Source organism: Athene noctua, chromosome 1 (genome assembly GCF_965140245.1).
Source record: "Athene noctua chromosome 1, bAthNoc1.hap1.1, whole genome shotgun sequence".
Lineage (NCBI taxonomy): Eukaryota > Metazoa > Chordata > Aves > Strigiformes > Strigidae > Athene > Athene noctua.
The window spans coordinates 85,821,393-85,844,314 of record NC_134037.1 but is presented as its reverse complement, the minus strand read 5'-3'; the positions used below and the strand labels follow the sequence as shown (position 1 = coordinate 85,844,314).

General features: G+C 40.2%; 1 protein-coding gene across 14 annotated transcripts in view; it reads right to left on the bottom strand.

Moving 5' to 3' along the window:
* ACTN2 (actinin alpha 2) overlaps window positions 1–22,615 on the bottom strand; it is a 71,658-nt gene extending 49,043 nt beyond the window's left edge. For 13 of the 14 annotated variants that reach the window (XM_074896798.1, XM_074896801.1, XM_074896805.1 and 10 more), the window contains exon 1: window positions 22,100–22,614. In XM_074896798.1, coding sequence (XP_074752899.1) covers window positions 22,100–22,234 — 135 coding nt within the window. In that variant the 5' untranslated portion in view covers window positions 22,235–22,614. Of the gene's footprint in view, window positions 1–22,099 lie in introns of all 14 variants that reach the window. The other variant, XM_074896808.1, reaches the window with a different exon arrangement.
* Window positions 22,616–22,922: the final 307 nt, after the last annotated feature.

Sequence of the window (22,922 nt, the reverse complement as noted above, 5' to 3'; positions counted from 1 at the left end):
CAGGCCACTTCATTTTACAAGCCCTTGACAAGTAGAACTGCAACCAAGGGGCAGAAAAAGGAGATATCCCTAATCAATTGTCAATCAACTGCAGCTAATGCCAAAAAAGAATAGGGTATACCCACTCTGGGCAAATGTTTTACACATGCACAGTGAAGGACATACTTTGACGGAAAAAGTGATACCTCTGAGAACTGAATTGTCCTACACTCCTGAGAAAGCCCACATGTACTTTTTATGAGTGTAATAATAACTTACTTTTGATAGTGCTTCAAAGCCAGAAAACAAGATGCTATAATAACAAGTTTCATATAATTGGATAAAGAGAATTGAGAAAGCACAGGCTACTACCCTCTCCAATGCTGCTACCCATCTGTGGGTCACAAGACAACTTGTTCCACCTGCTGAAGATACAGGGTAAATTTCTAGTTTGGCACTGACAGTGAGTCCAAAACATATATCACCAAAACAGCAGCAAAATTTGCATGGGGACATGTACAGGGGATATACTCCACAAGTTCAGGAAGATTTATTTACTTGTAATCAGAATTGAAATTGAAACATGGTTCTAGCCCAGTAAAGGATTGGATACCCAAATTCCATTTTGTACGTATATCTCATAACAAAGGTTAACACTGCCTTTCACTCTCTCCAACTCAAATCAATTTGTCTGCTATAATATTTACAAGTTTTAAAAACTAATATTGATTTTAACAGGTCTGTTTGTCTGTACACCTACCAGAAAGGCTACCAACCCACATGAATAATTTGGTTATTTTTTAGTCTTTCTGTAACGTTTATATAAGAAAATATAGTCAAAATCCAATTTTAACCTACGCATTATGAAAAATAATGTGTTAATAGGAAACAACACTCCCTGTGTCTGTTAAGTAAAGCAGAAGCACAGCTCATTTTAAGCGGACATTAAATTCTAATACCCAGAGCAGGAGAACACACCTGAAGAAAATGAACTTCAAATATAAACATTCAACACATTTGTTTATATACATGTGTTATCCCTAATTACCTCAGTCTAGTACAGTTGTTTCTTAATACTCTGCTTTATAGCCCTTCTTCTAAAACGTTTTTGCTCTCTACTTCTGCTAGCTGAGGGTCTTCATTACTTCTAGGCTAAATGGGATTCAGTGATTCACTCTGTAGTTATACGGAACATTACTGGGCTCTGAGCACATGGCAATGATGTTACAGAAAGAGCTCTGCCAGAACATTCCCACTAGGCCAGACTGAGGTTTCCCCTTGAAGAATTTCCCATCTGTCTGTTATCCATGTTCTAAAATATAAGTTGTAAACCTGCAACATGATCTCCAAGCCCCTATGTCCACACAGTGTTCTAATGACTGCAGGATCAGGGCTTTTCTCTGGGCTTGGGATACAGTCTGCATTGGTCCTCGTTCTCTTAACTATTTCTGCTCCTAAAAGAAGGGGCATTAAGGTGAAACACAGCAGAAAATTGCACAGCCTTTATAACCTAGCTTGATGTGAACCAATGACTACACATGGCATCTTTTAGATCATAGAATCACAGAAGCATAGCATGGTTTGGGTTGGAAGGGACCTTAAAGACCATCTAGTTCCAACCCCCCTGCCATGAGCAGGGACACCTTCCACTAGACCAGGTTGCTCAAAGCCCCGTCCAGCCTGGCCTGAACACTGCCAGGGAGAGGGCAGCCACAACTTCTCTGGGCAACCCGTGCCAGTGCTTCACCACACTCATATTAAAGAACTTCTTCCTTACCTCTAATCTCAATCTGCCCTCTTTCAGTTTAAAACCGTTACCCTTTGTCTTATTGCTACGGTCCATGATAAAAAGTCCCTCCCCATCTTTCCTTTTGGCCCCCTTTAAGTACTGGGAGGCCGCTATAAGGTCTCCTGGGAACCTTCTCTTCTCCAGGCTGAACAACCCCAACTCTCTCAGCCTGTCCTTGCAGGGGAGGTGCTCCAGCCCCCTCATCACTTCATGGCCTCCTCTGGACCTGCTCGAGGAAGTCCATGTCCTTCTTACACTGGGGGGCCCAGAGCTGGACGCAGCACTGCAGGTGGGGTCTCATGAGAGCAGAGTAGAGGGGCAGAATCCCCTCCCTCGGCCTGCTGGCCATGTTTCTCTTGATGCAGCCCAGGATACACTTGGCCTTCTGTGCTGCAAATGCACATTGCTGGGTCATGTTGAGCTTCTTATCAACCAACACCCCCAAGTCCTTCTCCTCAGGGCTGTTCTCAATCCACCCATTGCCCAGCCTGTATTTGTGCTTGGGATTGCCTAGAACAATTCTTAGAACATCTAGATCAGTTGTACTTTTAGTATATTAGACACACAGGTATATTTATGAACTGAAAATAAATAAAATCCTACATCTTACTTGTTGGTTTGAATTACTATTAACTGTCTCCTTGCTCTTATTTCCCCTTGCAGTGGAAGCCTAAATGCATTAGTACGCTAGTAAAACTACTAGAGTAACTGTAACTGGAGAGGTGGTCCACCAGTACACTCGATCATACCAAAACACCTGGTAGGGAAAGTGGGATTTTAACACTAAACACACCAGAGCACAGCAAGAACTCAAATGTAGCACAGTGAAAGCACAGTGAAGGATACCATGAAGGCTAATGTAGGGAAACGTTTAGTGTGTTTCAAAAGGTCATTAAAAGGAAACCCTCAAATTATAGGCAGTATGTCAAAGCCAAATTCCTGGGAACAGAAAGGATAGCATAGAACTGTCTCACAAAGGAAGTTAGCAGAAGCTCCATCACAAGGTCCCCAAAATCCAAATCTGGGGAAAGCCCTCCCTGCTCTGGCACATCCATCCATATAGCTGAACAGTTGGTGTCAGAGGTGATATGCTAGTTTACTCAGCACTGTCAGCAGATCTCTAGGAACTAAGGGAACTACACCCCAGTTCCTTAATTTTATCACTCACAAGAGACATAGTCAAAGGTATGCATTCAGCACACAGGACACTGCACGTGTCTTGCTAGCATTCTGCATTTTGCTTGCATGAAAAAACCTGGGGAGACCTCAGTCCTTACAAAGCAGGTGGCCTAATCCTATGTGAGTCTAGGGTTTCCTGTAAAACATGCAACTCCCGCCCAGCACTGAATGATTGCATGTCTGGTTTACAGTGCTCACTATTAACAAAAAAAAAAAAAAAAAACAGGGCATGTACATGTCCCTTCAAGAATGATTTGGCAAGGCTGAACCCCGAGAAATGTCAAGAAGATTATTGTGCCTTTTGTTACAAAGTGAGTGACATTAGTCCTTTCTTTCACAGGAGACAACAGAGAAAGGTTATGTTGTCCTATAGATCTAAAATGGAAGAAATCTCAGGAGGCATCAAGATGAATGGGAAATTCAGTATGGGTCACTGCATGCACTGTCCTCACCTCAGCCCTTCTTAAGGGAAGAACAGGAAGGAAAGGAAGGAACATAAGAAGTTTCACAGGGTCTTTAGAGGGGCTAAATCAGTTAAAATATTGCAAGGTTTATTAGTAGGAGGCAGATAATATCTTTATTGGATCACCTGAGATAGCTGGAAAAGACAGAGAAGTTTTCAGGCACATAAACCCACCTTTACATGTGAAAGACAAGCATCAGTCTTCAGCATGAAAATTTAGGTAAGTCTTCAGACAACTCAGGACTTTGATGGACCATCAGTATAATGCTACAACAGCTCTACTCCCTGAAAGCAGCTCCTTCCTTTTTTCTTACTGTTGATGACACCCCCTTATGAAAGTTTTACAGCAGCAGGCATCTGTATGATCCAAGTGTATGAATTCTCAAAACACATGCAGTGCCATAGGATTGTTCACTTTTGTATTTTTAAAATAATTGTATTTTAAATGTATTTTCAATCAGGAACATTGATATTTTAGAAGTAGGAGCACATGCAATGCTTAAAATCCCATTTGAAACTAAAAAGTGTTCAGGATCTGTAGGACAATTCTAGTCTAAGCCTACTTTTCATTTTTGGAATTTCAAAAATCACTCAGATAAGATAATTCTGATCAGAAAAAATAACACAGAAATTAAAGAGGCAAGAACCCAGTCAAAGTCCTTAGGAAAAGCATGGGCATGGTTTTACCCTGCAATAGAAAAACTGCAAGTTATCTTTACCCATTCTTATCTTTACAATATAACTGCAATCTACTCAATTTCTTAAATTGAAGGAATTAGAAAGACAAAGGAACCGTAAGGAAAAAAAACCACTACTGTCTACCTCTAGTGTTTTCTTTTAACTCTAAATATTTTTAGCACATTCCTATCACTAAGCAGACCAAAGTGGACTGTAGTAAATTTACATGTAGTAACTTTAATAATAAAGGGAGAAACACAGTCTTATAGGTGGTAAAAGGTTTGGCATATTTTATTTACATAGAAGTGGGAAACTTTCCTAGGCAAGTAGCATCAACTTTTGCAAAATCCAGTCTTGCATTTAAAAAGTTACACTTCCAAGCACAAGCAAGCAAAAATTTATATTGTGCTACCTTTCTTAAGTCTGCATCTAGGTACATATATGTCCTCCCTTCAGGATTTTGGCATTCTAAACTCTAGCCATTTGTCCTAGTTCCACTAGTTAAGGTAGAGTATTTTAAAGGTCCCCACACCATGACTCTACAGATAGATCTCTTATGTCACATACCTAAGCTGGTTGCAACAGCAGAGATCTACTTATCTAAGAGGAAAACTAAACACAAAACCATATGAGGGGAAAAAAAAAAAAAAAAAAAAAAAGAGCGTTTAGCCAGTCAGAGAGTTTATTCCCACTTATGGTGAGTAATGCCTCATTATTAAGCAGAAGGGTTTATTAAGTATACTTCTGTAGGAATCTGCCCTGAACCATTTCCTACACTACACTTTAAATACTCATTTATATGACAGAATAGAGTGTATGGTTATAAAATTTGAATATGACAGCAAAAAGACGGGTATGTAAGTACGTTTCATGACAGATCTACATTTCAAACTAATCTTGACAAATCAGTGAAATGACTTAAAGAAAGCTGGATGCAGATTAGCAAGAAGGCTGAAGTACTGCCCTCCTCCAGAGATAAATAACTGCAAAAACACAGGATGGAGAACTACCGGTAGGGCAGTAGCACTGAATAAGAGGATCTAGGAATTACAGTGGATCACAACCTAACGTGATTTTAAAATGTAGTTATAAAAGGCAAATACAATATTGGAATGTCTAAACAGAAAAATGGTGTATTGACATATGAAGTATTTCTTCAGATCTCAGTGCTGGAAAGGAATTAGCTGTGATATTGTCCCCTCTTTTGGGCAAAAAATTCAAGAACAATATGGACCGGTAGGAGAGAATCCACAAAACAGCCATGAAAAGAATAAAATTCTAGAAAACTTAATCTATGAAAAATATAGAACCATTGGGCAGGTTTAATCATGAGAAGTTTGAAAAGAAAGCACTACTTAGCTATCTAAGAAGTCACAACAGAGAACAGAATAAATTAGTTCTCTGTGTTCACTGAAGATAGAACTTAAGTTAGATAGACACAAGCTTAAACAACGAGGTAGATTTAGATTAATTTTTGCTTCTAGAAGCAACGAAGCACTAGAAGAGATTGTCTGAGTAAACGTGGAATCCTTCTTCTTGGACATCATCAAAATCAAGTTCAATACATGTGTTGAGAATAGCATGAGCATATTGGCTTCTGCTTGAACATAGGGGACTAAATGCTTTTCCAGATTCTCCCAGTCATGCTTTCTATGATGTTCATGGAAGATTCCCATCCTAACTGACATCTACACTGCAGCCTTGAAAAGGAAGAACAGGCATGAAGACTATTTATCCTTACAGATTCTGTGGTTGAGAAGACCTAAAACTTAAGTGTATATGTTATTCAAAGACTAAAAAATAAAAAGTCATTCAGCAGAAACCAACTCCCTTTTAGGAATCCAAGCACCTGGCATGCAACAGATACCTGTAAATTTTGTTTCTGTCAAGATGTTCTTTCTGTGATGATCCCCTCTCCTACTTTCCCTCTCCTACTTTCATGTAACTCTCTAATTTCCCTTAGCAAAAAGAAATATAGTACTGGAGATTTGTCAGGCATATTGGAGAAAAAGAAAGTAGAATGGTGAAGACAAAGAATAGTAAAGAAACAAAGCTGAAGAAATATAACAGGAGAGAGGGAAAGAAGATTCAAAGTCAATAGGCAGAATAGTGTTCATGGGAAGTTAAACATAAACGAAATTAAAATGAACATGGATTCAATGATCTGTTCTATGGGTACAAACATTTCCTGAGGTCTGTATTATGAATCCGGAGAAGAGATCCTGACACTTGTGTTTTCTCCCCAACTTTGCGACATCCTTTAAGTCATTTAAGACAGGAATTTAAAAAATGTTTTTATTGTCCTAAATGCTGAGCATTTTATGACCCATGATTCCTCATATGGGACTATAAGCCTTTTAACAACAATGAGAGCAGATGTTAGCCATATCTGAGTACTTTTAAGTGTCCCGCTTCTGTATTCAAGGATAATGGGAATAATAAACCCTCCATATTCCACAGCATTATTGTGGGGGAAAATTCACTATTGCTTTTGAGGTGCTCAAGCACTACTCTGAAAAAACGCTAATGAAGAAATAGCAGCAAGAAAGGTTAGAAAGTTGACAAAACTATAAATATCTCACAAATAAAGAACTGTAAAACTAATAAAAACCAGAACCTACTGTGAACAGATGGAAAACAACACATAACAATTACCAACATCTTCAGCATCTGTTCTCAGTCATCCAAAGTTAATTCTACATTTAAAAACCAAAGATGGCTGTTTAGCATAAACCAGTTACCTACTACTGTAAATCTAGTTCCATGCTAGCTATGCTCCCCTCCTCAAACTCAGTGAATTATAAAATGTGCCAGCCACTTAGGTATGGAGAAAGAAGTTGCTCAGGGAACTGTTAAGAATAGCAGTGACTGCGAGTAACCCCACAGATGCAATCTGAGAAAGCATTTCCACATACAGAAATTGTTTTAGCTTTCACCTCTAGGATGAAAAGTCACTGTCCATACCTCTCACTAATAAGGTCAGTTTTGGTCACCACCAATGGAGCTGCCATTTCTGGTTGTTTAAGTGATGGGGACACCTGTCCCCCTGAGAGCTAAACTGAGAGTACAACTCACTTCATAGACATTACCAAACAGCCTGCATGTGTTAGCAACCTTGTCACTTACTCACCTGACCTGGGTTCAAAACACTGACCTAAAAGTGAAAGGTTCTCCCCAGCTATGCGTTCCCAACCAATAAATTAAAAGTCCGTCTTCAATACAAGGTTATCTTTCATTACGAGTTGCGGTGTAGGAGCTATTAGAACATGACACTGGGAAGGCTTTGCAATACTGAGACTTTTAATTAATATTGTCACTATCTTGCTAAGTGGTGGCAAAGTTCAGGGTTTTGCAAGTCAGCTTTCTCTTGGACATGAACGACTATTTTTGCAGTATAGTTTGTTCATCCACACCATAAGCACAAATTGTTGAAAACGGATGGTCACAAACAGCATTCAGGCAATATTCTTTGAGAACCCTTGGTCTAGATGGCAATGTCCAGCTATTTTGAAGCAGCCCTAGATAAACCATTCTAGTTAGATGGAGCAATCCCTTGCTGCTTTCCATGATCTTACCTCTTCATCTTCCCTCCTACTTCAATACAATATGCGTGACATCATTACAGTAATACACTACCCTTCTGATGACTCTATTCTCTTTGCCTTTTATGTAACAACAGGTAGGTTAATACCTTGCCATAACACAATTAATACCTCCGGAATTTTTGGATTACATACCATTATTCAATGCATTAAAATGCTCAAGGTCCAAGATTAGCACTACAGAATGGTAAATAAAGGGTATAATCTCTGAAGTAAACGTGAAGTTCTCAAATTACTAACAAATTTCCGAGTTATAATAGCCCACATATTAAATTGCTTTCTCTAATGAGAGTGAAGAGACAGACAGTGAGTAAAGACTCAGCATGTGAGTCCTTGCTCTTCCACAGGTTTTTGTACAACCTCTTTCAAGTAGTAAAACATTTTGGACATGCATGTCCAAAATCTTTTCCCTACAGTAGAGGTGAAATGTAAATATGCCCAACGGACTGAGAGTTCTAAATGCAGAATTAGGAGGCCTCTGTTCATCCTAAAATCGAGTGATTGTGCTGTACTTTGCAGTCTCATGTATGTGTTGCAAATTTAAAATGCTGCAGCAAGTGAAAGAATTTATTTCACAAGCCTCAAAAAAGGTGAAAAAAGTATCTGTGAATCAACCATATCAGAACACAGTTCTTAAATGGGAGTGTAGCTTTAAAAACAAACAAACAAGGGATTAATAGAACAATACAAACTTGAAGTTTTGAATAATTATTTTTGGTCAATGACTTTTGTTTTATTTTCAGATGTTGATTCTGTATTTCCCTTGAAGGATAAGTTTATGGACATGTCGATCTCTTTCAATAGGCCATATTGTTTCTAGCATTTAACAACTAACAGATCATGGTAGATTTTAATTTTTTTTTACATGCAACAGTGCCAAATTTTGCCCTTCAAAATGTCTCCTACTGAAATCTGCAGAAATAGAGAAGCATCGCCCACAAGGACCTGTGCCTTTTGGATAGAGACACAGTACTCCCACACTGCATGACTGGGAGTGTACAGCATCCAGACTGAACCTCTTGAGGACTGCCAACTATTTGCATGGCACAACAGTATTTTCCTCTAACAGGGTAACCTAACTTTAGAGCATACTAACCAAATATTCTCTGTTGCAATACACTGCACTTTGCAGAACTTGAATTCACACTATAAAAGCAAGTAATTCTGACATTGCAACCTGAAGTAGTATGGCTACAGCAACTAATGTCTTACACAGGATTCCTGATCACTTTACACCACAAAACTTTACAGGGCATACCTACAAATAAATCACTTCACGTCCAGTTGTCAGAGCATTAAAATAGATTTGCCACTACACTGCACAAAGTTGAGTGCAGCAAAGAAGTGTAGATTTTTATAAAAGTATTAACGGACTCTATCAGCCATGCAATCTTTGCATTTATATAGAAATATGCATTCGTATCTCATAAAGTGCTGTCCAAAAGATACCTCTCCCCAGCCAATCAGGTATGACACCAGCCACCTAAGCAGAGAGCTTGCAGAGCATGAGGTGTATAGGCTCTGTTAGAAACTCCAGTGTGCATGCTCCCAAACACCTCCCTTTCATACACCCTCTCGCTCTCTCTCCAAGTTTTTTTGATACAGTTTTTCGGTGAACAAAATCAAGACAACTCCTGATACTTTTGAAGGCATACTCAATTAATGGAACAGTTTGCTATTCGCATTCTGGTGCTTTCTGGATCACTTTTGAGCAAAGTGGTATTTCGGAGGTCTCACTGTAAGCACTAGTTACACAAAGGTCTATATTTAAGGCACACTTTTGGATCTAACTACAGAAAAGCTAAGCAACACCAGAATAGCAAAAGGTATTTAGTATGTCATGAGACCAAAATATCCAATGAAAAGATGAACTGTTATAGGGTCAAAAGAGATTAACTAATTTCTATATGGCTCAGAAGGAGTTAATTCTGGAGCATCACCTTCCATACTCAACATTTCTACTTCCCAAGAGTATCAACAAACTAGAAAGCATCTTCAGAAAACGATTCACGGTAAAAATGCCAACAGGTTTGGAGGAAACTGTTTCAGCAATGACAAAAGGTTTGAGACAAGCCATTTTTCTCATTTTTCTCTCCTTTTCCAACTGGCCACTTCTTCACTAATACAGAACAAAAGCATAATCTCTGTTATATTTGCCTCTTCCTGTGGAAAGTTAAAAACAAAGTATAGCTAGTCCAAAAAGGGTCACAAATACTGTGGTGGATCTGCAAAAGACAAATCTGCAGGTATGCTTTAAAGGAGAAGTTTATGTCCTTTATACTGCTTGGGGCTTTCTCTCAAGTGTATTAAACAAAGAACACGCAATACCACTACCCTACCAGTGCCAAATGAACCTTCTTATAAAGAGATTGTATCTCCTATTCTCCTATCCAGTCTCAGGTTTTTCCACTGTGCCCTACAGTGCTCCTCCTGGTTTCCCAAGAGCTCCTGAACTATCACAGATAGTGCTGGCTAACATTTTTGTTTCAGCAGATACATATTTAAATGACCATTTAGGATGAGATGAAAGAAACACTCACACATTATAGTATGGAAGGAATTAAAGGTATGCCCTCTGGAAATAGAAGGATTAATTGAAGTAGGCTAATCCAGGATTTAGTTGACTGGATTTCCAAATGTCTTTCCTTTGCTTTCTCTGTTGTTTTCTTCACCGTGTTATCTTTATCCAGTAATTATATATTACATTGCCAGGTGAGTAAGTAAATCCATTATAAATTGGGCCATACAGTCAGTCAGCATGGGATAAATGTTCCTACACAATTTATCAACATTCTTTAAAACAAATCCATAATCAGAAAAGCATGTCTTCTGACTGATAAAGATAAAGTAGATTTTGAAACTTTTTTCAGTTCTACACACACCAACACTTTAAGTCCCTGACACCAATAAATAATGGGAAAAGTATGTCAACAGTCAGCCCACAAGATATTTACACACAGTAAATGTTGGTTTTGCACTCTGTTATGTAGTACATTTGAAGATCACCAAATCTACTTACACTTAAAGTGTCAGTTGAGATTCTTATAGAAAAATTAAAACCTCATGCATTAATTCCCATCTATGCAACAAAGAGCTCCTCTGTGGCATATATGCCAGGTAACTCAATGCATTATTTCTCAGTGCATAAAGCATATAAACTGTCCATGTGAATTTGTTTACTATCGTAACAAATTATTAAAAAAAACCAACAAACAAAAAAAAACCCTCAATTTTTATTTCATGCTTGTTTTAAGAATCTGGTTTTTTAAAATTTGGAAATTCTGCTGTTAAAGATACTACCTAAACATATTGGGTTGGTTTTTTTAAGCTTTAATGTTTTATAAATAAAAAACAATGATGGCTGTAACTGTGGAAAACATAAAGACCTGTGTTTTAGACAGTACGGTGTTTGTGATAAGCAAACTGCTTTGTCAATTAAACACACAGTTCCTTGTTTAAAGCGTATCTATTCTTAACAGGAGCCATGCTGGGACCTGTGCTTAGTCATAGAAATGAAGTCCATAGACAAAAGGAAAGCAAGCCAACTTCACCCTTGGGTCTTTTTTTTTTTTTTTTTCCCAGATGAATGATAAATGTATTATACATAATATGTACATGCACAGATATAGCTGCCTGTGGGGCTGCACTGCAAACTACATCACTGCAATGACTTGGGATTAAGAAGTGGTAAAAACAAGGAGGGTTGTTTCAAATTTCTTCAGTGATCTGGTATATAGCATAAGATCATTGTACCAGCAAATGAAGGGGACTAGAAGTCTATGAATAGGAGTAGAAACAAAGGCGATCAGCTGCTCTGCCAAAGAAAACATGGTGGAACTACAGACTACAGCTGGACATGAACTTGCAGTATATTGGACTTCCATAGGCTAAAGAAACTCCTCTACCTGAGAAATAATACCTCAGAGCTACACAGTCATCTATGATTTTTTTGGATTTTGTATTTAGTGTAGCTGGGTACCAGTTTTCTTCATATTAAAGAGTGCAATGTTTTAAGTCTTGCAGCAGTGAAAAGCTACACTGGTGCCAAGATTAAACATAAAACGGAGTTTAAAAAAAGAAAAGTATCACTTAATGCTAGATGGTTAAGCCTTTCTGTGAGTGCCAGAACAGCAGGCTGATTTTCAGAGGTGCAAAATAGACAGAAGTTCCTCCTGACGTCAGTGGAAATGCCTGGGTGTTCAACACCTATAAAAAATATGAGCGTTTCCTTAGATGCTTAAGGAATAATCACAGATGCTAATTTTAGACCAGGGTAGTCACTTTCTGCAGACTCCTGCTATGGTAGTGGGGGTGAGCAAGGCTTTTCTAGGGGGCAGTTCAGAGCAGAAGCAATCTGCTCTAAATTAAGTGCTGCTATTTATCAAAGTAATGAGTGTCTGGACTGATTTTGCTTGCAGGATTTTGAAGAAAAAATAAGAGCAAGCATCAGATTTCAAGTTGAAGTGATTCTGACAGTTAAGAGCAGTTGGGAGGAAGCATTTGAAGTAAATGGAAAATCTTACTCATACCAAGTACAGTAAACACTTAGCACTTCCATCTGTAAAGCCAGCACTTAAGTATTACAACCACTATTCTGGAGATGAAGACATGGACAAAGTGTTATGTCCTTATAACTCAAAAGCAGTGAAAACTGGGACCAGAGATAGGAGCAGCAGTGCCAATTCTTGCACTTAGGACATACATTCAGCACTAATTTTCTCACCTGTGTGCACACGTGGAAATTTAATGTCCAAATATAGAAACTAACTAAACATTAGCCAACTGTCAGCTTCTGCTTCCCTCTGGACAAGCCTTCTAAAGAATGATGTGTATTTCCACAAGCTACCATGTCAAGCGGGACGCTTTCCTAAAAGGAAAGCATTGCATTTCAAAGTCTTCTACCTCTATATCTGCAGATGCTCTGTTCCTGCAGAGCTGTACCACCTGCCCTGTAATCCTTTCACAGCAGTAGTTTGAGGATTACTCGGGCCATGCTATCTTGATCTGTACTGAAGAGTTACTTGTACTGCCAGCAGGAAGAGCTACTACAGAGTATGTACAGAAACAGTCACATAGGGTGATCATAACATTGTGTTTGCTGGTTAAATGATGCGGAAAGAGGTAACTTTTATCTTTAAATACATGCCCAATTTTTATTAGGTAGAAAAAGAGTGTTGTATAGCACCTGTATAGTTATGATCAGCTTTATACATCAAGTCTCTCAACATGAGGCATATTTAAAACCAACAAAGCCAGTGATATTATACAAACAAGTGCCACACACACTTATCACAGCATTTCATGAAATTATGTTCTTCAAACATTGAAGATTTGAAAATCACCCCAAAATACTATGGATGAAATTTAATTTAGGAGAAAATGGAATGCTTGATGTGAATACATTCTCCTTCTGGTATTAGCTGAGAGTAAGGAATGCATAGCCCTAAAACACATTCGCTCAGAGTCAGCAACTTATCACGGCTCACAGTAGAGGAATAACACATCAGTTACACATTGTTTATCCCAACAGTTAGGGCTCAGAAGAAATTCTGCTTGGCAGCAAAGCCATCCCAAACAACCCAACTTTGCCAACTGTGTAAGCACTTTTATATTTGTTTGCTTGCAAGGATATAAAATAACACACAGGAGGGATGTCTTGACTTGGGATAAAGCTAAGCAGCACAATTTCCCATCTAACTCTGTTTCACTGACATGCTTCTTCCTGCATCCAGATACAAGTCCAACGCATTCTTCTCTAAGCAGGCTCTGCGGTACAACTTCTAGAATACTACCAATATCTATATAGTATTCACCATTCACAACTGAAAAAAATCCTAGAAAATCCAGAAAACTCTTTAGGAAGGTGAGACAGGGCAGACAAAGAGGGGATGTCATCCTCTATGTCAATGACCAGCTGGAGTGGTTGGAGCTCTGCCTGGGGATGGATGAGGAGCCGGCTGAGAGTTTATGGGTCAGGATTAAAAGGAGGGCAGGGACAGGAGACGTTATCATGGGGGTCTGCTACAGGCCACCTGATGGGGAAGACCAAGGCCCTCTACAGACAGGTATGGGCAGCCTCACATTCACAAGCCCTGGCCCTCACAGGAGACTTGAACCATTCCTATATCTGTTGGAGGGACAACACAGCAGGGCACAAGCAATCCAGAAGGTTCCTGGAATATGTTAATGATAACTTCCTTTTGCAAGTGATAGAGAAACCAACAATGAGAGGTGCTATGCTGCACTTTCTTCTCACCAACAGGGAGAGGCTAATGGGGCATGTGAAGCTCAAGGGCAGCCTCAGCTGCAGTGATCATCAAATGGTGGAGTTCCAGATCTTTAGGATCCCTTTTAGAAAGGGAAAAAAGGAAGACCCAGGGAACTACAGGCTGGTCAGTCTTACCTCTGTGCCCAGCAAGATCATGGAACATCTCACGGAAAATATGCTAGAGCACATGGAAAATAAGGAGGTAATTTGTGACAGTCAACATGGCTTTACTTAGGGCAAACTGTGACTGATAAATCTGGTAGCCTTCTATAACAGGGTTACAGCATTGATGGATAAGGGAAGAGCAACTGACATCATCTGCATGGACTTGTGCAAAACATTTGACACTGTCCTGCATGACATCCTTGTCTCTAAATTGGAAAGACATGGATTTGACAGATGGACCACTCAGTGCATAAGGAATCGGCTGGATGGTCACACTCAAAGAGTTGCGGTCAATGATTCAATGTCCAAGTGGAGACCAGTGACAAGTGGCCTTCCTCAGGGCTTGGGACTAGCGCTGTCTTTGTTGGCCTTTGTTGTTCCCATCTTTGTTGGGGACATGGACAGTGGGATGGAGTGCACCCTCAGCAAGTTTGCCGATGACACCAAGCTGTGTGGTGTGGTCAACACACTGGAGGGAAGGGATCCATCCAGAGGGACCTGGACAGGCTTGAGAGGTGGGCCTGTGCAAACCTCATGAAGTTCAACAAGGCCAAGTGCAAGGTCCTGCACATGGGTTGGGGCAATCCCAAGCACAGATACAGGCTGGGCAGAGAATGGAGTGAGAGCAGTCCTGAGGAGAAGGACTTGGGGGTGTTGGTTGATAAGAAGCTCAACGTGACCCAGCAATGTGCGTTTGCAGCACAGAAGGCCAACTGTATCCTGGGCTGCATCAAAAGAAACATGGCCAGCAGGTCGAGGGAGGGGATTCTGCCCCTCTACTCTGCTCTCATGAGACTCCACATGCAGTGCTGTGTCCAGCTCTGGGGTCCCCAGGCATAAGAAGGACATGGACCTGTTGGGGTGGGTCCAGAGGAGTCTATGAAGATGATTGTGGGGTGGAGCAACTCCCCTGTGAAGACAGGCTGAGAGAGTTGGGGTTGTTCAGCCTGGAGAAGAGAAGGTTCCCAGGAGACCTTATAGCAGCCTCCCAGTACATAAAGGAGGCCAAAAGGAAAGGTGGGGAGGGACTTTTTACAAGGGCATGTAGTGATAGGACATGGGAAAATGGCTTTAAACTGAAAGAGGGCAGATTGAGATTAGAGGTAAGGAAGAAGTTCTTTAATATGAGTGTGGTGAAGCACTGGCACAGGTTGCCCAGAGAGGCTGTGGCTGCCCCCTCCCTGGCAGTGTTCAAGGCCAGGTTGGACGGGGCTTTGAGCAACCTGGTCTAGTGGAAGGTGTCCCTGCCCATGGCAGGGGGGTTGGAACTAGATGGTCTTTAAGGTCCCTTCCAACCCAAACCATTCTCTGATGATTCTATGATAATGCTCAGTCTCACTGAAATTAATTCAATACAATTAATTTAATCAATTCAATTAAAATAATTTAATTCAATACAGATACAACTACTTAAGCTAAACCTCACAAAATAGATCCAAATTTATGCAACAGTGACTAAATTTATGTTAGGCATTTGGTATCTGCTTTTTCTATCATCTCCTCCCCTTGCAAAAGGATTCAAGGGGTTTGGTGAAAGATTTTGAGCTGTGTTACCCCATTGGCAAAAAGCAGGCAAAATTCAGTTTGCAGAGTTGTCTTGGTTTGATTTGGAAATTGGTGACATAATTACGATATATTTTTACTGTGATTCATTAGGTTACAGAATATACTTGAGCCCTGCTTTTGCTTGCCCAGGGCTACAAACTGTACGAGAATGGATTCCCTGTTTACTGTGGTCTCAGGGCTGAAGACCCTCAGTGCTCTTCCAAGCAAACACCTCCCATGCCTCTCTCTTCAGGCACGGCAAGATGCAGACCTCCCACCTCCCAAGAGGTTACAGCAAATTCCAGTACTTAATAGACAGCTTTTCTCTAGCTCTTAAGCACCTTGGTTGCAGCCTATGAAAACCCACTTAGATCCATACTTTCTTCCAATCCTTATTGTCTTACTAATTGGGTCAGCATATCTGCAGACATTTTACTATATGAATTTCAAGGGAGGCTGTGGTATATATCTGTGAGTGCAGGTAGGACACAGCCTTTGCTTCCCATTATAAAATGGTTCTTATAATTTCTTTTCATAACCATACAGTTCTGTTGCTGGCAGATATTTGGGGCTGAGTGACAATTAACAGCTGAATTGGGACTGTAGGAATTATCCATTTGACAACACTAACAAAAGCACACAGAGCCTGAAATGGTTCAATATTGAGGGCCATTTGAGTTTAAATAGAAAATATAATACTGAGTAAAATACTGATTTCTCATGCTTAGTATTTATAAAGAAACCTTCTCATTCAAAAAAAAACCCTACCACCATAAAAATTTCTAGTTAAGTGAATTTCATAATAGCTTTGAATTTTCCCTCATACACCAGCACCACAGTATTCAGGGCCCTCTCTAGCTGCACACCCTTACTGACAACTTCCAAGACAGAATATGAAGCGCACGGACAAAATATGATTGTCCACTATCCTTTCAGCATGCTCCTCTCAAGCACTATTCTGTGCAAGTAACATCAGCAAGAGGAATTTAACATGTTGCTATTTTAACAAGCACTAATCTCTAAGGGGCCAATCATACAGAACAAGCCATAAACACATCCCATATTTCTGTAGAGTTCCTCTACCCTCACAGCAACTCTTCATAGCATGAGAGAAACTGCAAGTCCATGTCCTTCTGTTGCATCAGTGCCTAATATTTAGGACAGTTCATAGTATATGCTAAAAAAATCAAGACATGCTGTGGCAGAAAAAAATTGTCTGTCCATTGACTACCAAGTTCTGAGTCAGACCCTACAGGGGGCCACCTACCACTGAGAAGGTCACTTAAAGAGCACCCAGGATTTAAAAGGAAACGAGAGATGCTTTATGTGTGTGCTCTTAATGCTAGAGGTTTTGACACCCACTGTTTGAAAAGAAAATTCTTGAGGCACCTGGAGAAGCATTTGGCCTTGGAGTGCTGAAACTTTGTGTTACCATAAGGCACACTCTGCATTTATAGTGGCATGTATCATTTGGCAAGACTTTGTTCTTCTGTAGAAGACAGTCACAGTACTGGCTAAATACTAGAAAAAAACAAGTCTAAAAATATGAAATTGTTTTTCTAACTATTAGTAGTAACAGAAAATCCTCCATTTCAACCTACAGAATTCCCAAGACACCTACATCATTCTAATTCTGTGTATAAAAGGTAAGGGAAGCAGAGAATTGCAGTGTAGGACTCAGTATAGCACATTTTTTCACTGACCATCAATCTGCTTTCAACTCTGGAGGACTTTCCTCCTAAAAAATTAAATACTCTCCTGAAATTAGTCCTAAAGGTACTCAACCCAGGACCCCCATCTTTATACGAAGTATCCAGCTGTTAACAGGTAAGTACTAGTAATAAATAATGAGAAGGTTGATCTCTCTTGGAAAGGAGTGGACCTTTTGTCTCCCTCACACCTCCTACATTCACTGCTGGTTCTCATCCAGACCCTGGTTCATGTTGCTCACTTGCAGAGGGGAATCTCTGTGCCTTCTCAACAATCCAACGGGTATTTCACGTGGGTAAAAAGTGTCACCTCATTAAAAACCCTCAAGAGATGGATGGTTTCTCTGTGTGCTATGGGAGCTTAACCCCAAGGTTGATTATTCAAGGAAAGAATTTTGCACAATCTAAAAAAAAAACCCAACACAGAAAACACAAACAAAAAAATCCCGAATACTGCCCCTCCCCAAACCCACACCCAAAACCCCAATTTTGATTATTTCCAGATAATCTCAGTAAAAGAGCAAGACCTAGGCTGGAATGCCCTGTACACACTGTAGATACTGTTACATTCTCCAAGACAATGATTTCAATCCAGAGCCTGTAAATCCATGAGGAGTGGTTCTACAGTACTGAATTTTGCTGGTGGCATCCAGCCTCTCCTGGCAACATTCTTCCGTCTTACATTTCTTTTTCATTCATTCAGGATTGGTTATTTCTTGCCTTCTCTTCCTGGTTGAAGAATGAAGCTGTTTCCTTCCACTACTTCATCTGTCTTCTCACTCACCAGTAGACTTCTTCCAGGAAGAGGTTTCTGATAAGAAATCAATCTAGATCCCATCCATAGAAGACCACACAAGCTTCAGAGTGAATCCAGGACACTGACTGTAACTCTATTTATAGACACTGAAGTCAGACTGAACACAAGGTCAGTTTCTCTTTCAGGTTGCAATGAACCTCTCAGATCTGCTGAATTTAATGAATTTGCAGCAACACTAGAAAAAGAAGGATGTTGTCCATAATTCATAGTCCTGGTAGCTTCTTCCGGAGAATCTGCTGTACATGTGGCTTCCAAATGCATTTTTTTTTTTATTTGCAAGGACAACAGGAGTTATATTACCAGCCAAAGGAGGTAATGCAGATAAATCCTTATAGGTGACACTGAAAATGTAATCTGATATGTACTGCTGAAGACAGGAAAGACGCAGCTTCTTTCCTAAAGAACCTTTTCTGAAGTCCTCACTCATGCATAGCATTCAGTGTCATCAAGAAGAATTGCATTCACAAAGAGTGCAATATCAAGGTAAATAAATATTCTGAGCCTTCTTGTCTATTCTATACCAGTGTAAAAAAAATCCAAATAGTCAGACATTGCATTCACACCTACATTAAAATCCTTCTGCATCAACAAAGCAGTGGTATCAGGGCCATAGAGCAAGCTAGAATAAAAACATTCATCTATAATAGTATCAGTAAGACAAGGAGTATGTTTCCAGTTCTTTCCTTACATGTGTTAGTGCAACAGTGTCAGAGACATGTCTGAATGACTGGATAAGACACATATGAAGAATGCGGAGCCAGTTTAGTGCTTTACAATACAACACAACTGTCCTGAAAAAGGGATCACATCTCTTTCACAACCTTCAGATCTTTATCCTGAAGGCTTAAGACTTCATTGACAAACTAAAAAAACATACTTCATGTAAAAATTTTAGAAAAACAGTCCTATAATAAAGTACTTACAGCAAAAGTTACAAATAAGAGACAGCACCATTTAAGACACAGCTCACTAGAGCTGGCAGTTCAAACACATTGCAAACAATACAATATGGTTGCATTTTGAGCAGCGTTGTTATGCTCGGTTTGCTAAGCCAAGAAATGACTGCATTTTCCTGTTTCTTTTAGTTATATTGAGATACAGGCTAGTGAAAACTAAAAGCTTTGTGGAGCTTGTTGAACTTTTTTGGAAACTTAAGAAATAAATTTAACATGGAGAGAAAAGAAACCAGGTTTTAAGTCTTTCACTGAGCTAGTATGATTTTTACTTCCACTCTGCTCCAGCAGGGTAGGGACTGAAAGACAACTAATCTGACTAGTCTGACATACCAGAGAACCAACCACTTCTATCACTGTTGGGAAAAGATAGGTCTGAGATGAGGTGACCTTGCCTAAGGCTACAGAGCAGAGTGAAGAAGAGAATCCCACTCCCTCTGGATAGAGTTTTTGATTTCCAGTACTTCTCTATTTCCATGTCATACTGAAGAAACAAGGGACCCCTTCCACAGATCTTTCAACTTCTGCTTAAGTGCATGTGGCCAGGGGAGCAGATTTCAGAAGGTTTCAATCTCATGGTTCCCATCTACATGTTCAAAAGACTCCAAGGCTGTAGTTCTCTAATTAGTTCCTGCTGAAGACAGCATGTCCATCCAAAATATATTTTTTTTGTTATTTAGTCTTTCTTTCAAGTTGCTGCCTGAAATTTCCAACCATGTGATCCTGTTTAAGTTTTTACCAATAGCATCTAATGCAGTAAATGGTCAAATTGTTTTATTTTCTTGATTTCTCTGTTTGACACAGGCTTAATGTTACCCTAACTAAACCATTTAAATTGTTGTTCACATTCAGAGAGTCAGAGCTAAGCTACAACTCAGCTTCCTTTCCTATAGTGTACTTCATATTTATTCTGACATCTGCAACTACCAAGAAGCCTGGATTACAGCAGATCAGAATACTCTATGAACCATGGTTATAATTAGGCGTCACGTCCATTGTAATCCTATGGACGTCATCATGTGTTACCAGCATCTGTTGACAGATCTCATACCAGGCATATCACTGAAATGGCAAGTCTGGAGAGGGCAGCCCACAATAGAAACAATGGCATTTATTTTTGGTTTGTTCCAAGACTGTCTAATAGAAAATATATGCTGCCAACTGCCAGGACCTCACTGAGATCACTTTGCAATATTATATTACAGTGAGAAGATAGATCTGTGCCCATGTATTTGCAATATTGTCCTAATAAATAAGAAAATAAAGAAAGCACTTTCTGCGACTGTCTTAGCACCAATTAGAAAAAGATAGAAGCCTTGACATTTTATAAAGTTTATCAGGCCCCTTATCATGAAAGTAATTATTTTTAATGTAATAATAAATTCAGACTCCTTTCCAAGGAGGATCAAGGAAAGAGGATCATCTCTCCTAAATTTTATTTAAATGTATCAATATTAAAACTAAGCCCAAGGAACTCGCAACATAAAGTAGCAAAGCCACAATACCTCTACTACATGGAAGTAAAGCAGAGTCTAGGTTAATTTATCAATGTGGAAACCTGACTTTCTGCTGAAATGCAGTGTGCTTGGAGGAATGGAAACAAAAAAATTTGCTATGGGGTCTTATACTAGATACTCCCTGCTCTTCTGTAAAAGTCAAGAGACGTACTGTAACGTAAATGAATAAAATTAGCTAGAACTTAGAGAAGGGGGAAGGCTACAAGTAAAAGCTGAGAGGAAAATACTGGCTCTGTTGATTTTAATGGAAAAGCAAACCCATTGGCCCCAATGATTCTAACAGCTCTTACTTTTATAGCTATACTAAATACAGCTTTTATAGAAGCTGTGACTGTAACAGTGGGCCAGACTTGGAAACTTCTACTTAAGTCTTTGAAGTGAGCTCTTCAGCTATAGCAAAAAGCATAATCAACTTTATTGTCTACAGTGCCATTTCTCTCTCAGCCCCTCTCCCCCCCCCCTTTTTTTTTTCATTCTTGTAACCAGCAGATAACCTATTAATCTCAGATCTCTCAGCTGTGACTTCAATATCACATTTTACATTAGGAAGCAACAAATCCTTTACAATATTTCACCTCTCTCATTTCCATGCTGCTTAAAACTCAGTGTTCTGAAATCAGATGTTGCAAATATTACTGAAGTACCAAACCATTGACAAGGCTGCTGATGGGATTATAATCTCTGCCTATATTCAGAAAAAGAGCATGGGCAGTACTTGCTGGCATAACAGCTTTCTTACACCTAAAAAGCAAGAAGCATTTCCTCTATGATGGTATATTCCAAGGACTTTACAGACCTGTTTTTTCCCAGACAGTGAATTGGCATGTGGGAACTTAATCATGAAACAGAGTTTTCCAAATCTAGCTTAACATTTTCCTTGTCAGATCATTCAGTCAGAATTAAGAGTAAATTCTAATAAGAGCTGACTCACAACATCACAATTTCAAAAGCAATTTTTCAGTCTGCTCTCAGAAATGTTGCAAACTTTTTCTGCACACCAATTTTGAACCACCTCATTCATCTCCCTGTTTATAATTACAATTGACTGTTTTTGAAAAGCCATCAGGCACACACACCAATTCAGCCTGCTTTCCAAAAGACCCAGGAAGCAAAGTTAAAAATTACTGAAATACTAACATATAAGTCTAGAGGTACTGACAGAGTATTTCCAGTTGCAATATGAAAAGAAACTACTGACTCTCATACCTTAGTTTTACCTTACGTAGATTTCACTTAAGAATCAAAAGGTGAACGCTTTATCCTCATAGTATGGCATCGCTAATATATATTATACACTCTGTACGACGTAAAATATATTCTCTTACAAAGTTAGAGCACCTTACTGCACAGCCCTGGCAATTCCAGATGCAACAATGCAGTAAGAGAGGACACCATTCCACACAGAAGCACATACACAGACACATTATTTCCAGACCTTCCTTTGCTGTTTCTCCCATGCTGGGTCCAGGAGCAGGTCCCTGTCCCATTCTTCTTCCTGGGTCATGTACTCATCTTCTTCATAGTTGTAGGTGTACTGCATGTTTGTTTCTATCTGGTTCATGCTACTCATGCTACCTGGGGTTCAGCTTCAGCTGTTGTGGCTTCTACTATGTTTAGAGATATATATATATATATAGTTAAGCTGAGTTCACTTGCTGATGGGTCGTAGGTAGCAGTGTCTTTATTCTTTTTTTTTTTTTTTTAATTTTATTTCTTTTTCCAAGGTGACGGGGATTGAATATTGATGAGTCTTGCTGAGAGCAGGGGCTGAAACTGTCAGGTAGGTGCTGACCTGCGGTGACCTGCGGTGACCTGCGGTGACCTTCGCTCCCTCTCTGTCTCTCCTGCCCTCCTCCCCTTTCTCTCTCTCTCTCTCTCTCTCGCTGGTGGTGCTGGTGGTGCTGCTGTAGGTCCCTGCGGCTGACCCTGCGGAGAAGCCCGGCGCGGCTCATTGCTGCGGCTTATTATCCCCGCCGGGCTGTCACGTGGGGCGGCGGCGGCCGCAGGCGGCGAGAGGTGCCCCCGGGCGGGCCGGGCCGCGCCGACAACCCCGCGGGCGGGGCCGCCCCACGGCGGGAGCGGCGCCGGGGCCGGGGCCGGCGGGCCAAGAGCACGGCGCGGGGGCCGCCGCGCCCGCCGCTCCGCTCCTTCAGGCCAGCCCGCGGGCAGGAGAGTAAGGCTGCCCGGGGCGACTCACGTCCTGTAAACTCTCTGGCCAAAAATTACTGTCCACGGGTCTGTTTGTCTGTCTTTCCTTA